This window comes from Plecotus auritus (genome assembly GCF_963455305.1).
Source record: "Plecotus auritus genome assembly, chromosome: 7".
Taxonomy (NCBI): Eukaryota; Metazoa; Chordata; class Mammalia; order Chiroptera; family Vespertilionidae; genus Plecotus; species Plecotus auritus.
This window is the reverse complement of record NC_137774.1, coordinates 141,434,332-141,455,324: the sequence shown is the minus strand read 5'-3', so window position 1 is coordinate 141,455,324 and position 20,993 is coordinate 141,434,332. Positions and strand designations below refer to the sequence as shown.

The window sequence follows — 20,993 nt, the reverse complement described above, 5'->3', positions numbered from 1 at the left end:
GGTAATAAATGACAAAAATCTACACAATACCCATCTACCGTTTTCGTCTGCGACCCGCCCACCCTACTTCTCTCAAAATTCTCTGTCAATGGGACACCTAATTCCAATCTACCCACATTGGAAACAAGGGTCATTTGTAGTCTGTGACCTTTTTCATCACTTATTTCTAGTTTATCACCAGTTATACTTGGTTTGCTCACCTAACAGTTTTTCTATTGTCTTTCCATGTCTTTCTTCACCTAGCTCCTCCTCAGCCATTCCCTTGTCCACCCACCCAGCGCAGTCATGCCAGGTGAAAACCTCTAGCATCTCTCTCTCTCGCTTCCACACATCTCCTTTGGCTTCCCGCTAGCTAGTACCAGTACATGTAGGTGATAGTTCCCTGCTTCCAGGGAGCCTGTCTCTCCTGCATCTGGCTTGTTTCTGTCCCCTTCCCGAGTCCTTCTATGTCATCTCTGACCTCCAGCTTGCTGAGCTGCCCTCAAATTAAGCTAGTCTCTTGTCCTTAAGGAATTGCCAGGTATTCTCTTCACAAAACCCTCATTTTCTCTAATAGCGCACTACACTTAAGAGCCTTTGACATAATGTGTTGTGTGTATGTGTGTGAATTTCAATTTAGTTTTTCAATCTGACATGAAACAAGAAGAAAGCTCTATGAGTAGTACGACGGTACAGATGGTTGTATCATCTTGAAGTGGAAGGGGTGGGAATTTGGGTTAGCTTTTACAGCTGTGTAGGAGTTCATGAGGAGAGAATGAGGAACATGTTCAATGAATGGACCTGGAAAGGCAGCACAAGATGAAAAGGCAGGACCTGAAGGTCTGTCTTCCTTCCTTCCTTCCTTCCTTCCTTCCTTCCTTCCTTCCTTCCTTCCTTCCTTCCTTCCTTCCTTCCTTTCCAGATTTAAGTTAACTTGACTCTGTATTTCTATCTCTGCCCATTCATTCTCAAAGTGATGGGTCACTGTGTATTATAAAATGTTACAAGGCTTCCTGGGGACCACTCATTAAACTTTCTAAAAGTGAAAAGGGTTTTAAGCTAATTCCCTGTTTTTCCCTCCTTCCGACTCTTAAATATATTCACTAAGCACTCTGTAGCTAGTGTAGTTGATCTCTGATAACCTCCAGATACAGTGCTTGCTTTACAACGAGCACAGGGCTAAGAACTGGTGACAAGTTCTGCTGGCTTTATTATTTGTTCTGAGTGAATAGGCTAGCAGGGATTGTTCTGAAAGCGCCTTGGCTTCAAACAATCATTTTGTTTCACCTAATAATTTACTGGCAGTGTGCTCTCTATGGGGTGTGAGCAAAGTGAACATTTTTTCCCCAGTGAAAAACAAAATTTACATGAAGATTTCTGGCAGTAGATTTGTTTCTCTTTAAAAAAAAAAAATTTTTTTTTTTAGCCACCCTGAAATTATTGAGACCTTTTAAGGAATATGAAGAGTGATGTACCACCTAAGTTGGGGAGGGGGACGAGGGGAACAAAGGCTGTTGAGAGAAGTTGAAAGCACTTAATTTCGCTGTGTAGCTAAATGGACAGAAATAGTCCTGGATTGCTGGGTGGCAGAAACAGAATCCATTCTTCAGGGGCCCAAGGAACAGCAGATGCAAAGGCAGATAAATCTGATTGCAGCAGGGGAAAATGCTTCTCGGTTCTCTACCCACAAAAAAATGGGCTTTTCCGTGCTTCCCTGTTAATGGCTCTGATTGTGCTGTCTGTCATAAAGTTAATGGCATCTGTTGAAGGCATCACTGTGAAATTTGCAACCTTGAGTTAATTGAAAAATTTCAGTTGAGGTGTAGCCAATCCAAAACTCCTCAAGGTAACAGTAAACTTACCCTCTTTAATGTGTTGGTCTATTCTTTTGGCACAGAGGTAATAAATTGTTTACCTCTATGACTAGGTACTGACTTTAACTTGCAATCCTGTATTCCTTACACCTAATTACAATTGTCACTTCTATTGCAAAACCAGTAATGTGGCAACTGGCTTGCTGTTAAGGATTGAAAATGTCTTCCTGATTATTTTCCCTGTTTCCAGAACATACAGGATTAGTTTGCAGCCTTTCCTCACCTCTTTATTGAAACCAGCCACAGCCCCATGGGGTCCTCAGATAATTCTGCCAATCTAATTAAACATGCGGAGGGAAGCAGGGTGGTCTGGAGTGTCCTCAGCTTCCCCACACCAGCTGCCTGCCAAGCTTTCTCAGTGATCAGCAGCCGGCTGCGTGTTCTCATGGCCCCCACGGAGCTGCCCTCCTTACAGTGAGCAGTCCGTCTGTGCTCTGTCCGCCCAGAAGGTCTTGGGGAGGCCCCCTGTCAGCCGGTGTGTGACTGTGGCTTTTAAAGCCTGCCTGGCCAGTCACAGCCCAGCTGCTTAGGAGCACAGGGCTCTGTTGAAGAAAGTATTGATAAGGGCAGATCCTGCCGGGCCACTTTGGCCATGCTGAGATTGACCTGGGCTACTTGAGACATAAGCCGGGACTGCAGTGTTTATGACTAGTTCTAACATATCTATCCACCTTTAAAATATGTACTAGGGAGTATGAGGACTTATTTTCCAGAACTCAGACTTTTATTCTGTTTACTACAAATAAAAGCCACTAAGGCTCCCTCTCTGAAATAGAAAGCCCATCCCACCCTGCCCCCTTGAAGCAGACGCTTCCACATCCATCCTGCTGTTTGAAATGCTAGCACATCTGGGAGGGTGGAAGCCCATACATTCGTGTGTCCGTTATTCTGCAGGACTGGGATATGTAGGTTATTAAACATGTGGAGGGCTGCTGGCTGGTGATATAGGGGAATGAGGTGATTCATATACCTTGTACACTTGGAACACTGTGCTGGAACTCTGTCCCCTGCACCCAAATTCCTGTTGCAGGTAAAACTAAAGCATTTTGCAAAAGTGGACAGAAACTTACTACTAAAGAGAGAAGATTCTGGATGTGGATAATGATACAAAAACAAGATCATGTTATAAACTTTGTCCTTTCTCTCTGCAGGCAATAGCCCTCAAGATAGCCCAAGAAATTTCTCCCCCAGTGCCTCAGCCCATTTTTCATTTGCACGGAGGTAAGGACTTCTTGTGAGTTGAATAATAAAATGTTATGTAGAGAACCACACTCCCACTCCCCTCAACTTTCCCCTGAACCCCCTTCACCCTTGCCTTCTGCCTTGTTACACAGGACCTTCTCTGAACTCCCCTGGCCAAAGATAGCATTGGCTATCACAGAACTTTGTTACAACTCTTGCTTTAATAGTTTTAGTGATGATTTCTGCCTTGTGGTAAAGTTGCCTCTACCTCTCGGTCCTTCACTCGATGGTGGGCTCCCAGTGATAGCAGGAAATGACCATTTCCATCTTTTCCCCCAGGCCTAGTACATGCCTTATACATGCTTAATGCTCAACAGATTTTTAGTGAATTTTTTGAGCTTACAGTATAAGGACTTGATTCCTCTATTTGTCCTTGATGCAATATTTTATTGTTGTTGTTTTTGAAATGCACTTCTTAAAAAATAAAAATGACTTTTTTGGGTGTCACAAGGTATCAGCTCTAAGATGCCTCTTTACTTGAGATCATCAAGCCATCATTTGATCGATTCCCCCTGAGATAAAGCCATGCAGGAGCCATAGGAAGGTTTATGTTTTCTATTGTAGTTAGAATTGGGCACCAATATCAAGGATATCTGCCTCATATCTGTGTCATTGAGTCAAGAGAAGTGTTGCCCTCCAAGGACAGCGGGGCATTATAATCTCATATAGAAATTTTTCAGGGCCAGATCTTCTACTATGATTTCTCCAAGTGAGAGGGGTCTACCCAGCCACCTTTCCTATGTTCTGTCTACAGAATTAGTGTACTTCACCCTGTCAGAGTCAAACCTCCACCTTCCTGGCCCCATCGTCCCTCACATACGTACCCTTTCCTTTCCTTCCCAGAAATAACACAAAACAAAATGCCCCTTCACTGAAGTCCCTGAATAGTCAGGATAAATTCAGTTGATGGTCTGAATGTCCTAGATATTTGCCCAGTTTTCCTCAGAGACCTAGCTATACTTTCAAGTGGATTAAAGTAGCACTGAAAGACACATAGGTAAGTTAAAAAAATAGATTTGTTTTAACACTTGTTACTGACCAGCAAAACTACAGTGTCCTCACTGCCATTTGTCAGCATGTAATGCATTTTGTATTCCTGAATCCAGAGGAGAGGATCTGTTTGCAGTATTTTCAGACTTCTCTGAAAGTAAGACTCCCTTGTAAACATTGCAAAACCCCCCCCCCCCACAACACACACACACACTATATGTTTAAATGTTCATGTGTGAGGTCTCGGCCCTCCCCCATGAGGAGGACACAGAGGAATGAAGACATGATCTCCAAGAACTTCCTGAGATCCGTACCATGATTTCCTCTAGTTCCAACTTTTAGCTCCTTGTTTTAAGCACGTAAAGAAAATGGGGAAATAAATTGGTCCCACAAGGCCTGCATTTGCCCAGTGAATATTATTCATGGCGGTGCTACTCTTATAAATGAAAACAAAAAAAAACTTTTACAAATTGACAAATAGGAACCCATCATAGTCTTTAAAACACACACATCTCTCTCTCTCTTTCTTTTTAAGGAGAATGCATTTAATTATTTTAAGTAATAAGAAAAATGCAATCTCATTACAGCATGCATTTAAATATGACAGAAATCATAGCCTCTTAATCCTGCCAGATTTATGAAAATGAAGAGAATCTAATAATTAAGTGGGTGACTGGAAGACAGATGAATCTGGTTTCTTAGCTATTAAAAAAATACACAAACCCCCAGGCATGTTAATTTTTTACAAATAAACCATAAACCGTGACAGAAGATTATCATGGGAGACCTCTAGTTCATTTTGCATGAATTTCCAGATGGAACTCTCTCCACACTCTTCAGAAAGTATTAATTTAGATAGGATATGAGTGATCATCTTTTTAAACTTTTATTCAAGTAAATAGAATCCGTGTTTGCTGTGAAAACTCCAGTTGGCATATTTTTATTTATCTAGGGTCTGTCGCCTGCATTTTAAAGCTCAGTTTCATTTAGAAAACATGGAAATTCCTCTCCGGGTCCTCCATTGGCTTTCATTTGGTATGAATTTCTGAGCCTAAAAAGTAATGCCATTCTGAGACTTCCACATTTTATTATTTTGTGTGTTTGGTCCAATAGAGGAGAGCTTGCCCTGTTTTCAAATTACTCTTGAGTAGAGGGATGAAGATCAGATTATTAATTGTTTCTGATCTTATACCATGTGATAAGTAATACTCGCCCTGTAGACATCCTCTGTAATGTCATAGTTTAATTTCAGACTAAAAAATATGATGGGCACACTTGCTTTTCAAATTATCTAATACATATTTGGAAGTAAATTCATGTAGTTAATTTTTTTAATATCAAGTTAAAACAAAAGGATGAAAATAAGTATTGTAATATAGTTGATTTTGTCCAAAGCAAGGAAACACATTTTTACTTTGCTAACTACAATACTGATTTACAGTCCATCTGATCGTGGAGTTACTTTTTTTTCCTTGATGGGAAGAATAACATTGTTCTGCCTTTCCCAGAAGTTGTGGAGATTTATTCTTTATAAATTGCTTTCAGCCCTAACCGGTTTGGCTCAGTGGATAGAGCGTCGGCCTGCGGACTGAAAGGTCCCAGGTTCGATTCCGGTCAAGGGCATGTACCTTGGTTGCAGGCACATCCCCAGTAGGGGGTGTGCAGGAGGCAGCTGATCGATGTCTCTCTCTCATCGATGTTTCTAACTTTCTGTCCCTCTCCCTTCCTCTCTGTAAAAAATGAATAAAATATATTAATAAATAAATAAATAAATAAATAAATAAATAAATAAATAAATAAATTGCTTTCACTCTCATTGAGCATATAAGCCCTGAATAAAGCCATGTGTGTCTCCTAGTTGCCTTGTTGTTATTTACCAGGTTAAATATCAGAATATATTTCCACAGGCAAATGACTAGAACCAATTAAGTGCCTGCTGAGTTCAGGTCAAAAGGCACTTGTTGAGCGCCAGTGGGCAGAGCAACCTACTAGTTATGTTCAGAATTCTTTCTGGCGTGAACTTTAGTTGGTTAGATTATATTAGCTTAGTCCAACTTCAACTAGAATGTAAAATGCATCACCCAGGTGACTATACCAATTAAGCAGAGAAATCTGCTCCCTTTTCATACAGTTATAACAGCCAGGTTGATATGGGAACTTTTCCTTCTTTCTTTGTCGTTCACCATATTAATCTAAATTTTTGTGGATGGTATTGAGATTTTTTTTTTGCCCATCTCTTTGTATCCCGTGTTCCCATCAGATGTTTTCCCCTTCTTACTTTTTCATTTAGCAGAACACTGAGATTTCCACCCACAAAGACAAAGCTTTTTTTTTTCCCCAAAAAAAGCCTTGTTTTGGCAAGAATATTGTCTTCAGAAACATTTTATTGGTAGCTACTGCAAAGGAAAGACAACATTGTTAGTGGGATCCAAATTGTACTTTTGAGATAGCTTTCTTGAAGAAAGGGGCATTCTCTCTGAAGTACTATATATAGCATCTATAGTAACTTCTAATATGCGGTTGTCATGGTAATAAAAATGCAATGGTCCTGTGTTCTCCATTTGAGTAAATAGACACGGACAACTTAGGGAACTTCATGAGACATAAATTATTTCTGGTCCGTGGCTGCACAAGGTCCCGAGCACATTTTTGTTTAAACATCTTTCTGGTTGTGTGTTTTCTGGAATAAGCAAATGAGATTTATGCTTCAGAACTAATAAGAACATGACTCCTCTTGGAATTGTTCATTCGTCTGAAAAAAGTTCATCGATACCTGAGGGAAAGGAGAGTTAATGAATCACAGAACAAAATCATGGTGGGGGAAATTCTGTCCCTTACTCTTTCCAGAGACCAGTTTCTGATAATTGCTATTAAATGGACTAAGGAATCCTTTTAAAATCATAGCCTTTTCTTGATTTTAAAAATTGGAGGTGTTTAAACTATAAAGTACAGGCATTGGTTTTTAAGTCTGTCATAAGTAGCCAAAGAAAACAGGACCACCCTGTGTCCTTTTATTTGATAGCTGGATATCTTTAGAAGCATGTTACTATAATTGTTTTCTTCTTAAACCTTGGACATTTTCAGTGGTTTAAAAATATTTTTAAAGAACATGTGACTTAATTTTCCCCATTTCTTCTCTCTGGTATATTTACAAACATCTTATTTTGCTTCTTTCTCTTAAAACATTCTTGATTCAATTGTACTCCAATCATGGTCACAGAAATGACAGGTAAATGTTACTGAAATCTTCACATTGTAGTCCTGCTGTGATTTGTCCACTTGGAACTCTCCATTTCATCTTTGTGGACCATTTGCATTTCTCGGAGGCAGCATCCATGGTAGCCTAGGATTACATTTTCCCTTGAACGTAATTTAGGCTGAACTGTCAGTTTTTTTACATGAACATCTAATTGTGACATTTCTCAAATTCAAGTCTAATGCTGTAAATTCCCTGACTTCAACTTATGGTGAATATGTCTGATAAACGTGGTCCACTCTCATCTCTCATGTAGTAAATTAATACAATCATCAACTATAAAAAGTCTGTGTTTGACACTCCATCTGAGGATGCAGTGTAGCTCTTCATAGAGCATGTTTTTCCTGTTTCCTCCTTGCTAATAAAGCAATGGCTCTGGAAGGTCAGAGAGTTCAGAAAATTTGCTTTCTGGTGTCTCCTTGCCTTCACAACAGTATTGTCTCTACTACTTCATTAACTCATCTGAGACCCATGAAATGACCCTAATTCATTCAACCCAGAGAGCTACCCGTCCCATCACCATTTGGAGGTAAAACTACTCTCTTTTAAGACTCCTGGCAGCTTTGGCTCTAAGACTGGGGCGGACAACTCCACTCTTTGCATTCAGTTTCGTCCCTAGCACAACATCTTTATTCTGCCCCTGCTGACAGTTAGAGCTGGCTGCATACGCATAAACTCTGCAAGAGGCTTTAGTTGAAACACTTTCTAAAGCCAGGTCATGTCAGAATGGAATCACTCTTAAGAGATTCTGAGCATAAGGTCAGACACTTTCTTAGTGCCAAAGTCATTTGCCACTTAAGGCTTGAGCCAGCCATGAGCCTGCTGATCCTTTCTTCCCCAGGCAGCATGAGCCGGACTATTCCCTTGGAAATAATAAGCAGAACTGTCTTTAGGATGTAAGGAAAGTCCCCACCGGCTTGCAGCACGTGGAATCCAGGCCCTTCCAGATCACGGCCCCCGTTATCAGTTTCCAGATTAGAGTGTTTTCCTCCTCCTTTTCTGTTTTGATTCGTTTGAATCTGCTGAGTCTGACCATTGTAATTATCCCAGGTATTCATTTTGTCGAAGTGTATTAGTGAGAGATCAATAATATGGATCAACCCATTCACTTTCTCCTTGTTTGGACATATTGATTCAGTTGAGATAAAAGTCAACCTGCTGTATAATTTTTGTTTATTCTGGCCCCTGCTGAACATTTCCACATCCTCACTGACCATGTTTGTGTCATTTGTTTGACTAAAAGTACTTGGTTTTTCTGGGATTCCCGGGTCACGGCACTCCACTGTTGGCCTAACTAATCTCATCTTCTCAACAGAACTGATGGACGGCGCTGGTCCTTGGCTTCTCTCCCCTCCTCTGGCTATGGGACAAACACGCCCAGCTCCACCGTCTCTGTAAGTGTCTGACTTTCCCCTCTCCCTCACCAACCACAGCTCTTAGGCCCTGTTTTCTCTGGGTGTTTCCGGGTTGGGAGGAGAGGATAAATGCTGTATGTCTGTCACTCTGAATAGGTTACACATCAAATGATGAGCTAACAAACATAAAAAGGACATCCTTTTTGCAGCAAGCTTTTTTTTTTACACTATGGTGCACCAATTGAGTAAGTCCCAGGATCGTAAGTTTGAAGATCAGGAGCTTTCCTTTCCATACCATTTGTAGTTTGGGGTGGAAAACACAATCTAGTTTTACTGCTTTGGTTCCACGCCAGTGATATTAACACTGACAATGCCACTTGATGGCCTGGGTCTTGTTTTCTTCTGGGGCTTAGATGCAGAGTATTTGTTTGTTTGGGGTATTTTCTTGTTTTGTTGGTTTTTCTTCTTCAAAGAAAAAAAATGGCCAGCCTTAAATTTGTGCCTTCTGGATAAGAACTTCCTTTTAAGGAGAGATGAAAAGAACTTCGTAGTAAGTTAAGATAAAGAAAGAGACAAGATGAGACCATGAAAAAGGATAGAGGAAGGAGGATATTCTCTTGTTCCAAGCTATAGCATTTCAACAAGAGCCCTAATAATGCCAGAAAACGACCCGGCAGGTTAGATAGATGCTTTCTCGGTTTAAATCAGTGATGCTGTGGGATCTCTGTCTGCAGAGCCTTAGAAGCTGGTCATTTATAAAGACCAGGTATGTTGTATTCGTTCAGTGAATACCCATGGGTGGTCTGAATGCTCTTGTCCCAGCCAGGAGTGTCACCTGGTGATTTTAGAACCCCTTTGGGTTCATTTCCATTTTGTCAAAATCTGTGGTTTATTGAGGAAGGCTCTCCATCTACTGTTCTTTTTTTTTTTTTTTTTTCCACAGACCCAAGTACCGTGCTAAGCATTATAAAGTCAACCACTTAATAACACTTAAATTGAAAAGAAACTACAATTAAATTTATAAAATCTAACTGGTATCATTACTATCTTATATGTTTCCGAATTCCAGATGCAAAATATGTGGGTTTGGGGGGCCCCTTTAAAAGTGACTCATTCAAATCTGTTGGATTATTTTTACCATTTCCTTATAGCACTTTATTGAGGGGAGGTCATTTATTTTCCTATCTACTATTCCATTTTGTTGTGGTATATGAGTTTATTGTCCATTTAAGTCATTTTTGTGAAACATCCTGACAACCTTGAGTAGTTTCAATGGCACATCCTTCTCAGAGCAGAAAAGGATGCTTGAAACTCCTAAATGGCTTCAGTGGATAAGAAGATCACCAAGTGACAGTAAAGTCACCCTCAGTTAATGTGTCAGTAACTGTCATTGGTTATTGGCTCATATTTTAGATGTTGAAAACATGGACAAACACTGTGTGAATATAAATGCCAAAATTTATTGACCAAAAAGAACAAAAGTGGAATTTTCTAAATTGTAAGTGCTGTTCTTCCCTAGACCCCTCGGCTTCTCCAATTAGGAACCAGTCACCAATAAATAGAATGCTTGGTTCTTTGTTCAGTGGCTTTGTTCAGTGTCTTTCCCATACGTATTCTCATTTAATCCTCCCCAGGCCCTAAATGTGTATCATGTCTTTTAACTCCACATCATATTTTTATTTCAACTATATTGCCTTGTTTTGCCCTTCAGTCAAATTTTATTGTAATTGAGACATCGAAATTTCTCTTTTGCCAGAAGAAATAAGGAAGAGTACAGGATCTTTCTTTTTCTATCTCCAACTAGTAAATCATACACCACTTTTAGAAGTGTACCTATTTATTTTAAAGGATGAGCTTCATAAAACCAGGCTGTGTTTGGTAGAAATAATTTTTAAAAACAAGTTTTAAATACTTATGTACTCGGCACTAGTCTAATTATTTGTAATGCATTTGCTCATTTAATCCTAGCAACATACCCTGTAATGTAGTTGCTGTTTTTTTCTTCATTTTTTGGATCAAAAATGTGAGGCACAGAGAATGAACTGAGGGGCTGTGTGTACCAACCTCCTTATGTTAACACGAAGAACACAGTAAATGAGCTAGACTCAGGCTCCTGGCTCTTTTTAAGAAATTTACATGGTGTTTCTTCAAACAAACCTTGTGATTTATAAACTTGACCTAGCCATCTGTCAGAATGGAGTCCCTGCTGTCCCTGACTTCCATATGTGCCTAAGGAAGAGCCCCCTGGGACAGTGGTTAGTCACACACATACTCGGTGTTTCTAACAGCTTCTGGCCAGAGGTAAGACAGCTTTTCTCTTGTGTGTATTTTATTGAAGTGGTGGCATATCACTGTTGACCTCCTACTCCTGTTTTGTCCTTCAAAATGAAATTTTAGATTTCAGAATTACTCTCTTTACCGAAGGACACAAGGCACTCTCATTTGTGGAGTGTAGGTGCTGCCACACAGAGGTTCAGCTGCCTTTTCTCCCGATTGGTTGTTGCTGAAAATTATGACTGAAAAGTTGAAGAGTTACTTCTCATTTTCCTCAGTTTCTTTGTGTTTTTGTATCTTAAATATTAGGGCAAAAACTTATCAAAATTGCTTATTAGTCTCTTTTTCTTCTCTTCTAAATCTAATCTGAATCACTTTCAGATTCTCAATTTCTGGGTTAACAAGTTATTTGGTCAATCAGAAATGCATTTTAGTTATTTTTTAAATAAAAATACAGAATATATACAAATAAAACTACAAACACTTTGAAAATATAGTGTAAATTTTACAGACAATTGTGTTGTTAGCTGAATTCCAAAACTTCTTACCCTGGAATGTAAATATCATGTCTTTGTTCTTGGATATTATGGAAACTGCAAAACTGGCTAGTGTTAAAAATGCTATGTTCCTAAATTGGAAAGATTTGATCATATGAAGTTTAATCGGTCCTTCCTGAGAATATTTAGTGTTGAAACTTATTTTAACTTCAAATTTTGAACTTAAAATGAATTTGTGGAACTTTTAAAGAATATTCAGATAACATTCATAATTTTTAATTTTAAAATAAGTCATATGGAATTGCAGCAATCGGAGGATCATTTCTTACCAGATAAATTATTTTCTGCTAGGGGAAAGAGGAAATCAGAATATGCCTTAAATATGAGATGTGACTCTAAAATGGTATTACTTGAAATAGATAACAAGTAAAAAATTATGCATGCATATGAACACTGTTCTTTGCAAAATGGTTATCTTGAGAGACTAAATGATTATTTGAATGATTAGAGGCCCAGTGCATGAATTAGTGCATGGGTGGGGCTAGGCCAGCTGGGGAGAGGGGCCGAGGGCTGTTGCCAGCCAGCCCCGCCCCTCGTCATGGTGGGGGAGCCAATCATGGGTGGGGGTGGAGCCGCAGGCAGTTGGTGGGCTGCCCCTGCCCCCGTTCGGGGAGAGGGGGGTGTTGAGGTTGGGGCCGGCAAGGGGGAGGGGCCACGGGCCGTTGGCCAGCCAGCCCCACTCCCAGTCGAACTCCCTTTTGAGGGGACAATTTGCATATTAGCCTTTTATTGTATAGGATATCATTACTAAGAACATTTTGGGGTGACTTCTTATTGCCTTGAGAACTAGCAGCACAGTTTTTGTGTCAGTCTTCACTCTTTGAAAGTGGATTTAACTTATGATACAGTCAAAGGTCATATGCAAACTAGTTGGGTGAGACTCACTGGCACCACACTTAGAGAACATGCTAAAAATGTAAAGTAATGAGCTCAGCTAATTAAGAAACTAATTCTGAAACTCTTATAGAGTGGTGTTCTAAGGATGCTTGGACCAGTGGAGGTATCTTTCAGTGGGGTGTGAGGTCTTGGGGGGCAGTACCTACACCCTCTGTTGTCCTGGACGCTCTCTCCACTGGCTTTGCATCCCTGACGGTCACTGAAACTGAGCCTTGCATTTCTCTGTTGTCCTAGACCCACTCACTGCTTGGGCCCCATTTGGTGCCTTTTGACTCCCCAGGGCATTTTGGGGCCTGCAGTTGTTCCCAGGTGGACTCATCCTGTTGTCACCTGTTCCCATTCACACCTCGCTTGCTCTCACTGAGAGGAGGCTCTCTCCCCAGAGCAGCTCCGAGCTTCCATGCTTCTTTAAACTGTGGAGGTTACACGATTCCACCCCTGCACCATTGTCTTACATATTCCCCATTACACATTCCTTATGGAGTTCAGTTATATGGCTGTATATGGCATAACCACATTATTTTCCTCTTAGCATTAACTCCTGTTAACATTTTTGTTACCTTTGCTGCAACTATTTTTAAAGATACATTTTTATTTTGTTTAATAAATAAAGTGTTAACTATACCATGAAAGCCCCTCCCACCCGATCCCTTCCTTTCTCCTCCCGCCCTCCACAGAGGGGAACCCCACCCCCCCCCCACCATTGGAGTCTCTTGGGATCATTCTCATGCAAGAGTGTAATATCTTATGTGAACTTCTGGAGCCTGCTACAGATTAACTTGGAATTAATTTTCACATTTTAGAAAGGTAACATGATCCCTGTACTGTACACAACAGCCCAGCAGCAACTGGCCCAGCAGCTCATAACCAAATATATTAAATTTCTACAGCAACCTGAGTCAACATTCACACTAAGTGGATTAAATACACATTTTTAAGTAGCTTGCCATCCATTCAGTTGATGCTTTGCCATCAAAGGGGATTACTATACACTTAAGAATTAACTTCTGGGTTTCCAGGTTTTGAAATCTTAGATACAGAATTATGGACCTGGATTTACCTTTGAGATATATGTACACATTCTTAATTCTCTTTTTCTGTTCGTTAATTTCCTTATTTTTGCTTTTATCACAGCTGCTTCTCTCCTGCTTGGGTTTTTATTCTTTTGCCTATTTCTTGAGTTAATTTATACATGTGTTTTTGTTTTTCCATAGTGAAGGGTTTAAAGGCTGTGCCTGTACTTTCTGAGTGGAGTTTTGGTTTATCTCATAAACCTGTGTAGTAGTGTTCTCATTTTAATGGTTTATAAAACAATCTCATTACATTAGAAAAATCTCTATCTCTGTATGTACTTGGTACAGTGGTCTATAATTTCCAGGTATCAGTATATTTTTAAGCTCTAGTCACTCATTTCTAGTGTCACTGCATTATGATTTCAGGGTTTATGAAGTGTGCTCTTAACCTAATGACTTTTTTAAATGAAAAAATCCTATTATAACTGAATTTTTAAATGAGTGGTATCTTTCCAAATATGTTTATTCTAACCATGTTTCTATTATTCAAAAATTTATCAGTCTCTTGTTAGAATTGCTTACAGTGATCATCATCCAATAAAAACATCAGTCTCTGCTTTATAGTTTTATTCTTCCGATTGATTAAAAGCAGTGTGATTTAACCATTCACCTTTCCTACCTTACCTTGCTCCAAGTATTGAATGAACATTTTCAAAGAGTAAATCTAAACTCAAGGGATTAAAAACTCACCACCACTAAAGCTATTAAAAAATGATAGTCTTAGTCAAAGAAAAAAAGGAAAAAAAATTCCAGTTTTTAAAACAATGGCATTATTGAGAAAAGAATCTTTCTTTGTTCCTTTTGTCACCCTGGACACATATCAGTGGTAGTTGCACCAAAGGGCAGCATGCTCTGAAAAGAGATCTCAGTTCCTAATTTATGATCACGCATCATACAAGTCACAGTCACAGTGCTTGATTATAAGCCACAGTAGAAATAAGTGTATTATACTCTGTTGAGAGCTAATCTGTCACTTAATGCACCCAAATTCTCACTCCAGTTGTTATTTTCTTGCTTCGGCTTTGACTGGGTCCTATCCATTTTCAGAGCCTGGGTTTTCTCCAGAGAGGAAACTCTTTGGGGAAATCATCTTATAGACCAATGAGACGAAATATAGAAGCCCTTTTGGCCTCCCAGAGAAAGTATTAAGGCGTTATCATGTAGGCACTAGTTACTTACAACATGAAAAGGAAACAATGTAAAATGGTGGGATATCAAGCTTTAATGCTTTTATATATATATATATATATATATATATATAGGAAGACTTTTTTTTTAATTGAATTTATTTGGGCTTATATTTGTCAATAACATTATATAAGTGTAAGGGTTATAATTCTGTAGCACATTATCTGTATATTGTATTGTGTGTTCATCATCCCAAGTCATGTCTCCTTCCATCACCATTTATCCCCCTCCCCTAATGTTCTTAAGGCGGTCACATAACTTCACTCTGGTTTGTTTTAGTCATCCTGTTCCTCCCAGGAGAAGTTGCACCAGTTACCATACCAACCAACACCAGATGAATTACACTTCTTATCGAAACATTTTTGTACCACCGAAAGCATCGCCACGGAGAACAGATGCAGGAACACCCCTATGCGCCCCCGTTCCCGAAGTCTGAGGTGTGTAGACCCAATTGAAAAATGTTGCTTAATTGGATTGCCTCTTTTTAATCCTTTCAAGGGAAGACTTCTGGTCCTGTAATTCATATATGTGTTCATTGATTTGTGAACTGCTATAACTATAGTGTGATTTTCCCATCTGCACAGGATGTTATTAATTACCATTGAAAGAGGTCATATTATTTTTCTTTTAAATTCTTACAGTTCTTACGAATTGCTGTAGTAGCAGTAATTACAGTGGCTATAGGATCTATAAGACCTTCTAGCCTTTGGAAATTTCAAGACGATCGAATTATGGTGCAAGAGCAGTTAATAATTTAAGAGGGAGAAGTTGGGCTGAAAGGGAAGACAGCACATTGAATTCACATGTGGAATTTAGATTCTACATTACAAAAGCCCTCCGAGAGCTTTCGTTCCTTTCTCCAGGATTTTGAACAAACTGTTAGCCGTCTGTGTCCCTTGAATTTTGTGGATGCCCAATGTAGTTCAAATGTTTTGACAAAAAATAGAGCCAGTTTTATTTTGACCTTATTTCAGAAGTCACAGTTTGATGGTTGAGTAAACAGACTCTAAAACAGAGATCGGGATGTTTATGAGGAGTGCTTGGGATCCACCCCTGCGGAAGGAGGGGAAGCAGCATGGGACACAGGGAGATGTGTAGCTGCCACACAGGCCCACAGTGTAGCCGACCCCACAGGGAGCCCTGGGGTGACATGACCCATCGGAGTTGTACCTCCAGGTCCAATGGCCCTTCCTTTACATCTCCGCCTCCGTTGCTGGACGTACTCCCCTGGGAAGGGTGTGGCCTTGGGGGAGGTGACTCTGCAGCTGAGGCCATCTCTGGAGGGACTAACCCCAGTCCCAGCAACTGCAGGGGAATCGGGCAGCCATCTGGGTCCGCCAAGTAGCAGATCTGATGGTATAGAATTGGTACACTTTGACATATTAAGGTTTTATTATAAAAAATATTTTGTCAGGAGTACAATTGAATATTAAAGTTTACTCAGAAGGGTTTTTTTCCCCTCTGTATGCTTCATATATAGCATCATACACTGATAACAAATATCACCACATTTGGTAATTGTAGGATGTGTTAGAATATTTTGAGATATGGAATAAAAGACCAATTTTATGCCTGCATTTAATGACACTGTATGTTACTACACAGCTGCCCTTTAGTTTTATGAAAGGAGTTTCTAGGATCTCTAGTGCAAACTATGTTCTCCTGGGAATATAAATACTCACACGGAAGTTGCACGACCACATACCACTAAGAAGGATCACAGACCTGCTACTGAAATAAAGAAAAACGCACCACAGTTGTATGCCTGTTTCATATTGTACACAATGCCCACCTCAGCATCCCAAATAAATGTTTGCTAGGCTAGAAAATGGATTTCAATGCTGACACCTGTGCGTGGAAGGCTCCTAACCCTCTTCAGTGGGCCGTGGCAGAGCGCAGGTGTATGATAAAAGTGTGAAATTAGACACTTCCACATGGGCTTGAGGTTGTTTTTGTGGCCACCCTATCTGCTTTTATATTGATTGCAGTTCACTAACTGATTTCCAGAACTCATGCACAAGTGCATGTTCCATACAGAATGTAAGCTCAATTTAAGACCGTTTCCTGAGTTATACATGCAGCTGTAATTAATATGTGGCATCCCACTTCTTGAACTTGCTTTTCGAATCCTCATGAGGGTGTCTCTATGTTTGTGGGAAGGTATGTGTGCACTAATGAATGATTTTGTAGTTTAGTACCTAATGCATTTGTTTGGTGTTGTTTTTTTTTACAAAGGTTGCATAGTACTTTTGATGCAACCAATTGTTTATAAATAAAAGGCTTATTTTCATTTCACGCTGTGGCAAGTTTAAAAGGGTAATTTGCTTTGCTTGCAGCCCTGGACGTTCTCCCGCCTGCTGTGACCATGAAATAATTATGATGAACCATGTCTACAAAGAAAGGTTCCCAAAGGTAATGAGTTGAATTGAAGGTGCCTGGCATTGGAACAAACAGGCACTGTAGGTTTAGAGTCCGTAAGGTGGTTGTAAGGGGTGGAATGGTTCCATCTAGAAATGACCTGTATACAACAGCACAGCCTCCTTAGAAAGATGGAGTCACTGAACATGTTTACAAACTGCTGAGAGCTAGCCACACAGTCTGGTGCTGAACTGGCCCCAAGTGAGTCCCGCTGTTGTAGCACCACTGGGGCCTCTCCACCCTGCTGCTCCTCGTGCCCTTGCTCTGGGCCCGCGGTCTTGTTAAGCAGAGACCGTGTCCTTCCTTAGAAGCCTGGTATGTCATGGAAATCTTTTTTATTTTTTCAGCCTAATGTTTTGTTTTTATGACTTCGTATCTCTTTACCAATTCTATATCTAATCTTATTAGTGCCATGTTCCCCATTAGAGTGGCAAAAGGAATTTTTAAAATAAAATATGTTTGTTTGGTTGTTTTTCATTTTAGAGAGAGAGGAAGGGAGAGGGAGAGAGAAACATGGATGTGAGAGTAGAAGATTGATCTGCTGCCTCCTGCACACCCCCTACGGGAGGTCGAGCATGCAACCCGAACATGTGCCCTCACCAGAATCAAACCCGAAGCCTCTCAGTGTATGGGACAGAGCTCAACCAACTGAGTCACACTGGCTAGGGCTTGCAAAAGGGATTTGAACTGAGCCTGAGAGGCCTGGGTGAATGGTTGTTGCCAGGCACCCTGGCTGCAAGGAGCTGCTGTACGATAGTTTCCGACACCTCATTTCCACGGCTCTTCCACCAAAGTGTCCTGCACGTGTGGGAGAAGGCCATTTCTCCGTTTCATCCCTTTTCCTCCTCCCCCCCCCCACACCTTTACAGCCCTGGGCAAGAGAACAAAAGGAAATTTGGTTTCACAGATCAGGAGTAGAGTACTTATTTTTTGTAATGAACCTAACATTGATGCCATTGATTAAAGCCGTTTCAGCTATTTATCACATGTCACTTGTTCCCTGGGGAAGCGGGTCCTGACTGTAGTTAATACGGGTTAGAACTTTAGAGGGGGCAGGAGGCAGAGGGAACCTCCCTGGTGAGGCAGCCAACAGTGAGGAGTATTGACTAGGCCAGTGGTCGGCAAACTCATTAGTCAACAGAGCCAAACATCAACAGTACAATGATGGCAATTTCTTTTGAGAGCCACATTTTTTAAACTTAAACTTCTTCTAACGCCATTTCTTCAAAATAGACTCGCCTAGGCTGTGGTATTTTGTGGAAGAGCCACACTCAAGGGGCCAAAGAGCTGCATGTGGTTCGCGAGCCACAGTTTGCCGACCACGGGACTAGGCAATGGGGCATCACAGGCAAGGAAATGGACGTTGGAAAGGACATTTTAGGTTTATGTTACCAAGGGAACCCCCTTGGCCTTTTGCACATGTCATGCAGCTTTTTGAGGAAAGGATTAAGGTGGTGTAAGATGCTGGTTCCTGGTACATGAAAACGGCCGAGGACATACTTGGCCTACCCTGTGGGCCTCCAGTGACAGTCCTGATGGGGGAACAGGGAGAAAAAGAGCCATTCGATACTTTTGACAGTGTCTTTAAAAGAACTGAAGATCTGAAGTGAAAGCATAACATTTCACGGAGAGTAAGTTACCTGAAGAAGGTTACATGGACCATTTCACATTTGATAGGGTATAGGGAAAAAAATAATTATTGCCCTGGGACATTCAGTTTCCCTTCCGTACCTCAAATCTTCCTTCCACATGGTGTGACTTCTTCTTCTTCTTTTTTTTTTTTTCAAATACACTGTTTTTTACAGTAGTTTTCAGTTCACTGCAAAATTGAGCAGAGAGTACAGAGTTCCCAAATACTCCCTGACCCCACACATGCACAACCCCCTCCCATCAATATCCCCCACCAGAGTAGCCCCTTTGTTATAATGGATGAACCTGCAAGGACACATCATCACCACCCAAAGCCCTTAGTTTACATCAGGGTTCACCCTCCGTGCTATACATTCCACGGGCTTTGAGGAATATATAGTGACGTGTGCACCAGTATAGTATCATTCAGAAACGAGGCTTCTTTCAAATTTAATTTCTAGAATTATATTTAAAAACGTAAGGAAGTCTCTGAAAATGCAAGAGAAGCGTGATGATTGAATTGTCCAGATGTGTATTTCCTTGTTACATCTGTGTGTGCACATCTTCTCTAAATAGGCCACCGCGCAGATGGAAGACCGTCTGAAGGAAATCATCACCAGCTACTCCCCTGACCATGTGCTCCCCCTGGCAGATGGGGTGCTCAGTTTCACTCACCACCAGATTATTGAGCTGGCTCGAGATTGCTTGGATAAATCCCACCAGGGCCTCATCACCTCACGATACTTCCTTGAATTGCAGCACAAATTAGACAAATTGCTACAGGAGGTAAGGACCACACGGTATATAGAGTTTGCTGACTTATTTTGCCTTTCCCCTGGCTCGGGGAGGGTAAAAACATTTTATGAGAGTGTTTGCTTAACAAGTTTTAACCGTGCGACGGAGTTCATATTCCAGGGAAGCAAAAATGAAGCAGGGAAAAAATACCACCTGATTGCTACTTGCCATAAATGGATTCCAGTCCTCATTTATAGTAATAGAAAGTTAATGTAATAACCTTTACAGGAACCTTGGGACCCAACAGCTCATGGCTCCAGGATAAGTGGATTGTGAAGGATTTTGAAGCAATGATTCCCCCCATCCCTTAGCTATTATAGATTATAAATTGCCTGAGTGCATGTGTGTTATTTGATGATGCTATCTAGTTCTAATATCTGGAAAAGCTAAATGGAAAATTGTTGCCTTCTTCCAGGCTGTTGTGTCCTATTAATTAACCTGCATGTGGTATTGGGCGGTAAATGGCCACTTAGATTTTCATTAGTGTCAGTTCTTCTTCTAACGAAATATCCAATTTCCCGAAATGATAGGTAAACACAGGGCTTGTCTAGGTCTAACTCCTGCAGGCCTCACTCCTGATAATCCCCAGGACCGGAAGGGAGTGTGCATGGTGGAATGGAATTACTGCTTAATGTTGCTATTCTGATTGAAATTGATAAGCCACAGCCTACAAGTAAAACCTATTTAGCCTATATAGTAGAGTATATTGTATTTCTGTATCTCATAGGGAATAAATTATGCCCATGTAAACATAATCGAAGATGGTTTTCTCTAAGTATGAATATGTGAATAATTGCATGAAGCTGAAGGAAAATATTAGCATCTTAGTTACCTAGAAATTCATCTGTCCTTGCCCCTACGGAATTTAGATGTGGCAAGATGAGAAGATCCCGCTCTGGGTAGCAGCTACTGTTTTATCCCCTTTCCCATCCTAATCTCCCAACTGAGTTTTCTCATCTCTGTTCCCATTTCTCACATTCCAACCTATTACAACCACTAAGGCAGTGTTTCTCTGACTGACTTTGGGGATGAACACATTGTTTTATTTTATTTTTTGGTGTTAATTTCCAATTTGATATGGACCAATTCTCCTATAAATTAAAATGAAAATTAATTTACAGGCAAATGATCATGCATTTGGGTTCCAGCATGTAGAATTGCTGTAAGGGTTGCTAATGCTTATTCTCAGTCATTGCGCTTCTCTCATCACAGACTGATAACGGCTCGAGAACTGGTCCCAGTCTCCAGGCCACCATTTGAGTAGCACTGCACTAGGACATCATGTCTGTGTGGGCAGAGAGATTGTCTGTTCTGTTTACCTAGGATAAGGTGCGACGCAGGGGAGGACTCAGCCCACATGTGCAGAATAACTGGCTTCTGACACACTCTCACTAAACTCACTGATATGAGTTCAAATCCTCCCTCCTGTTCTATTACCAGGCTCAGGCCCTCATCCTCATTGGTCT

The 20,993-nt window shown here is 40.6% G+C and overlaps 1 protein-coding gene across 13 annotated transcripts in view; it reads left to right on the top strand.

Moving 5' to 3' along the window:
* Nucleotides 1-20,993, top strand: part of MAST4 (microtubule associated serine/threonine kinase family member 4) — a 310,042-nt gene that overhangs the window by 228,977 nt on the left and 60,072 nt on the right. For all 13 annotated transcript variants that reach the window (XM_080677583.1, XM_080677591.1, XM_080677587.1 and 10 more), the window contains 5 exons: nucleotides 3,005-3,074; nucleotides 8,657-8,735; nucleotides 14,965-15,122; nucleotides 17,022-17,097; nucleotides 19,309-19,518. In XM_080677583.1, the coding sequence (XP_080533709.1) occupies nucleotides 3,005-3,074; nucleotides 8,657-8,735; nucleotides 14,965-15,122; nucleotides 17,022-17,097; nucleotides 19,309-19,518 (593 nt within the window). The remainder of the gene's footprint in view (nucleotides 1-3,004; nucleotides 3,075-8,656; nucleotides 8,736-14,964; nucleotides 15,123-17,021; nucleotides 17,098-19,308; nucleotides 19,519-20,993) is intronic.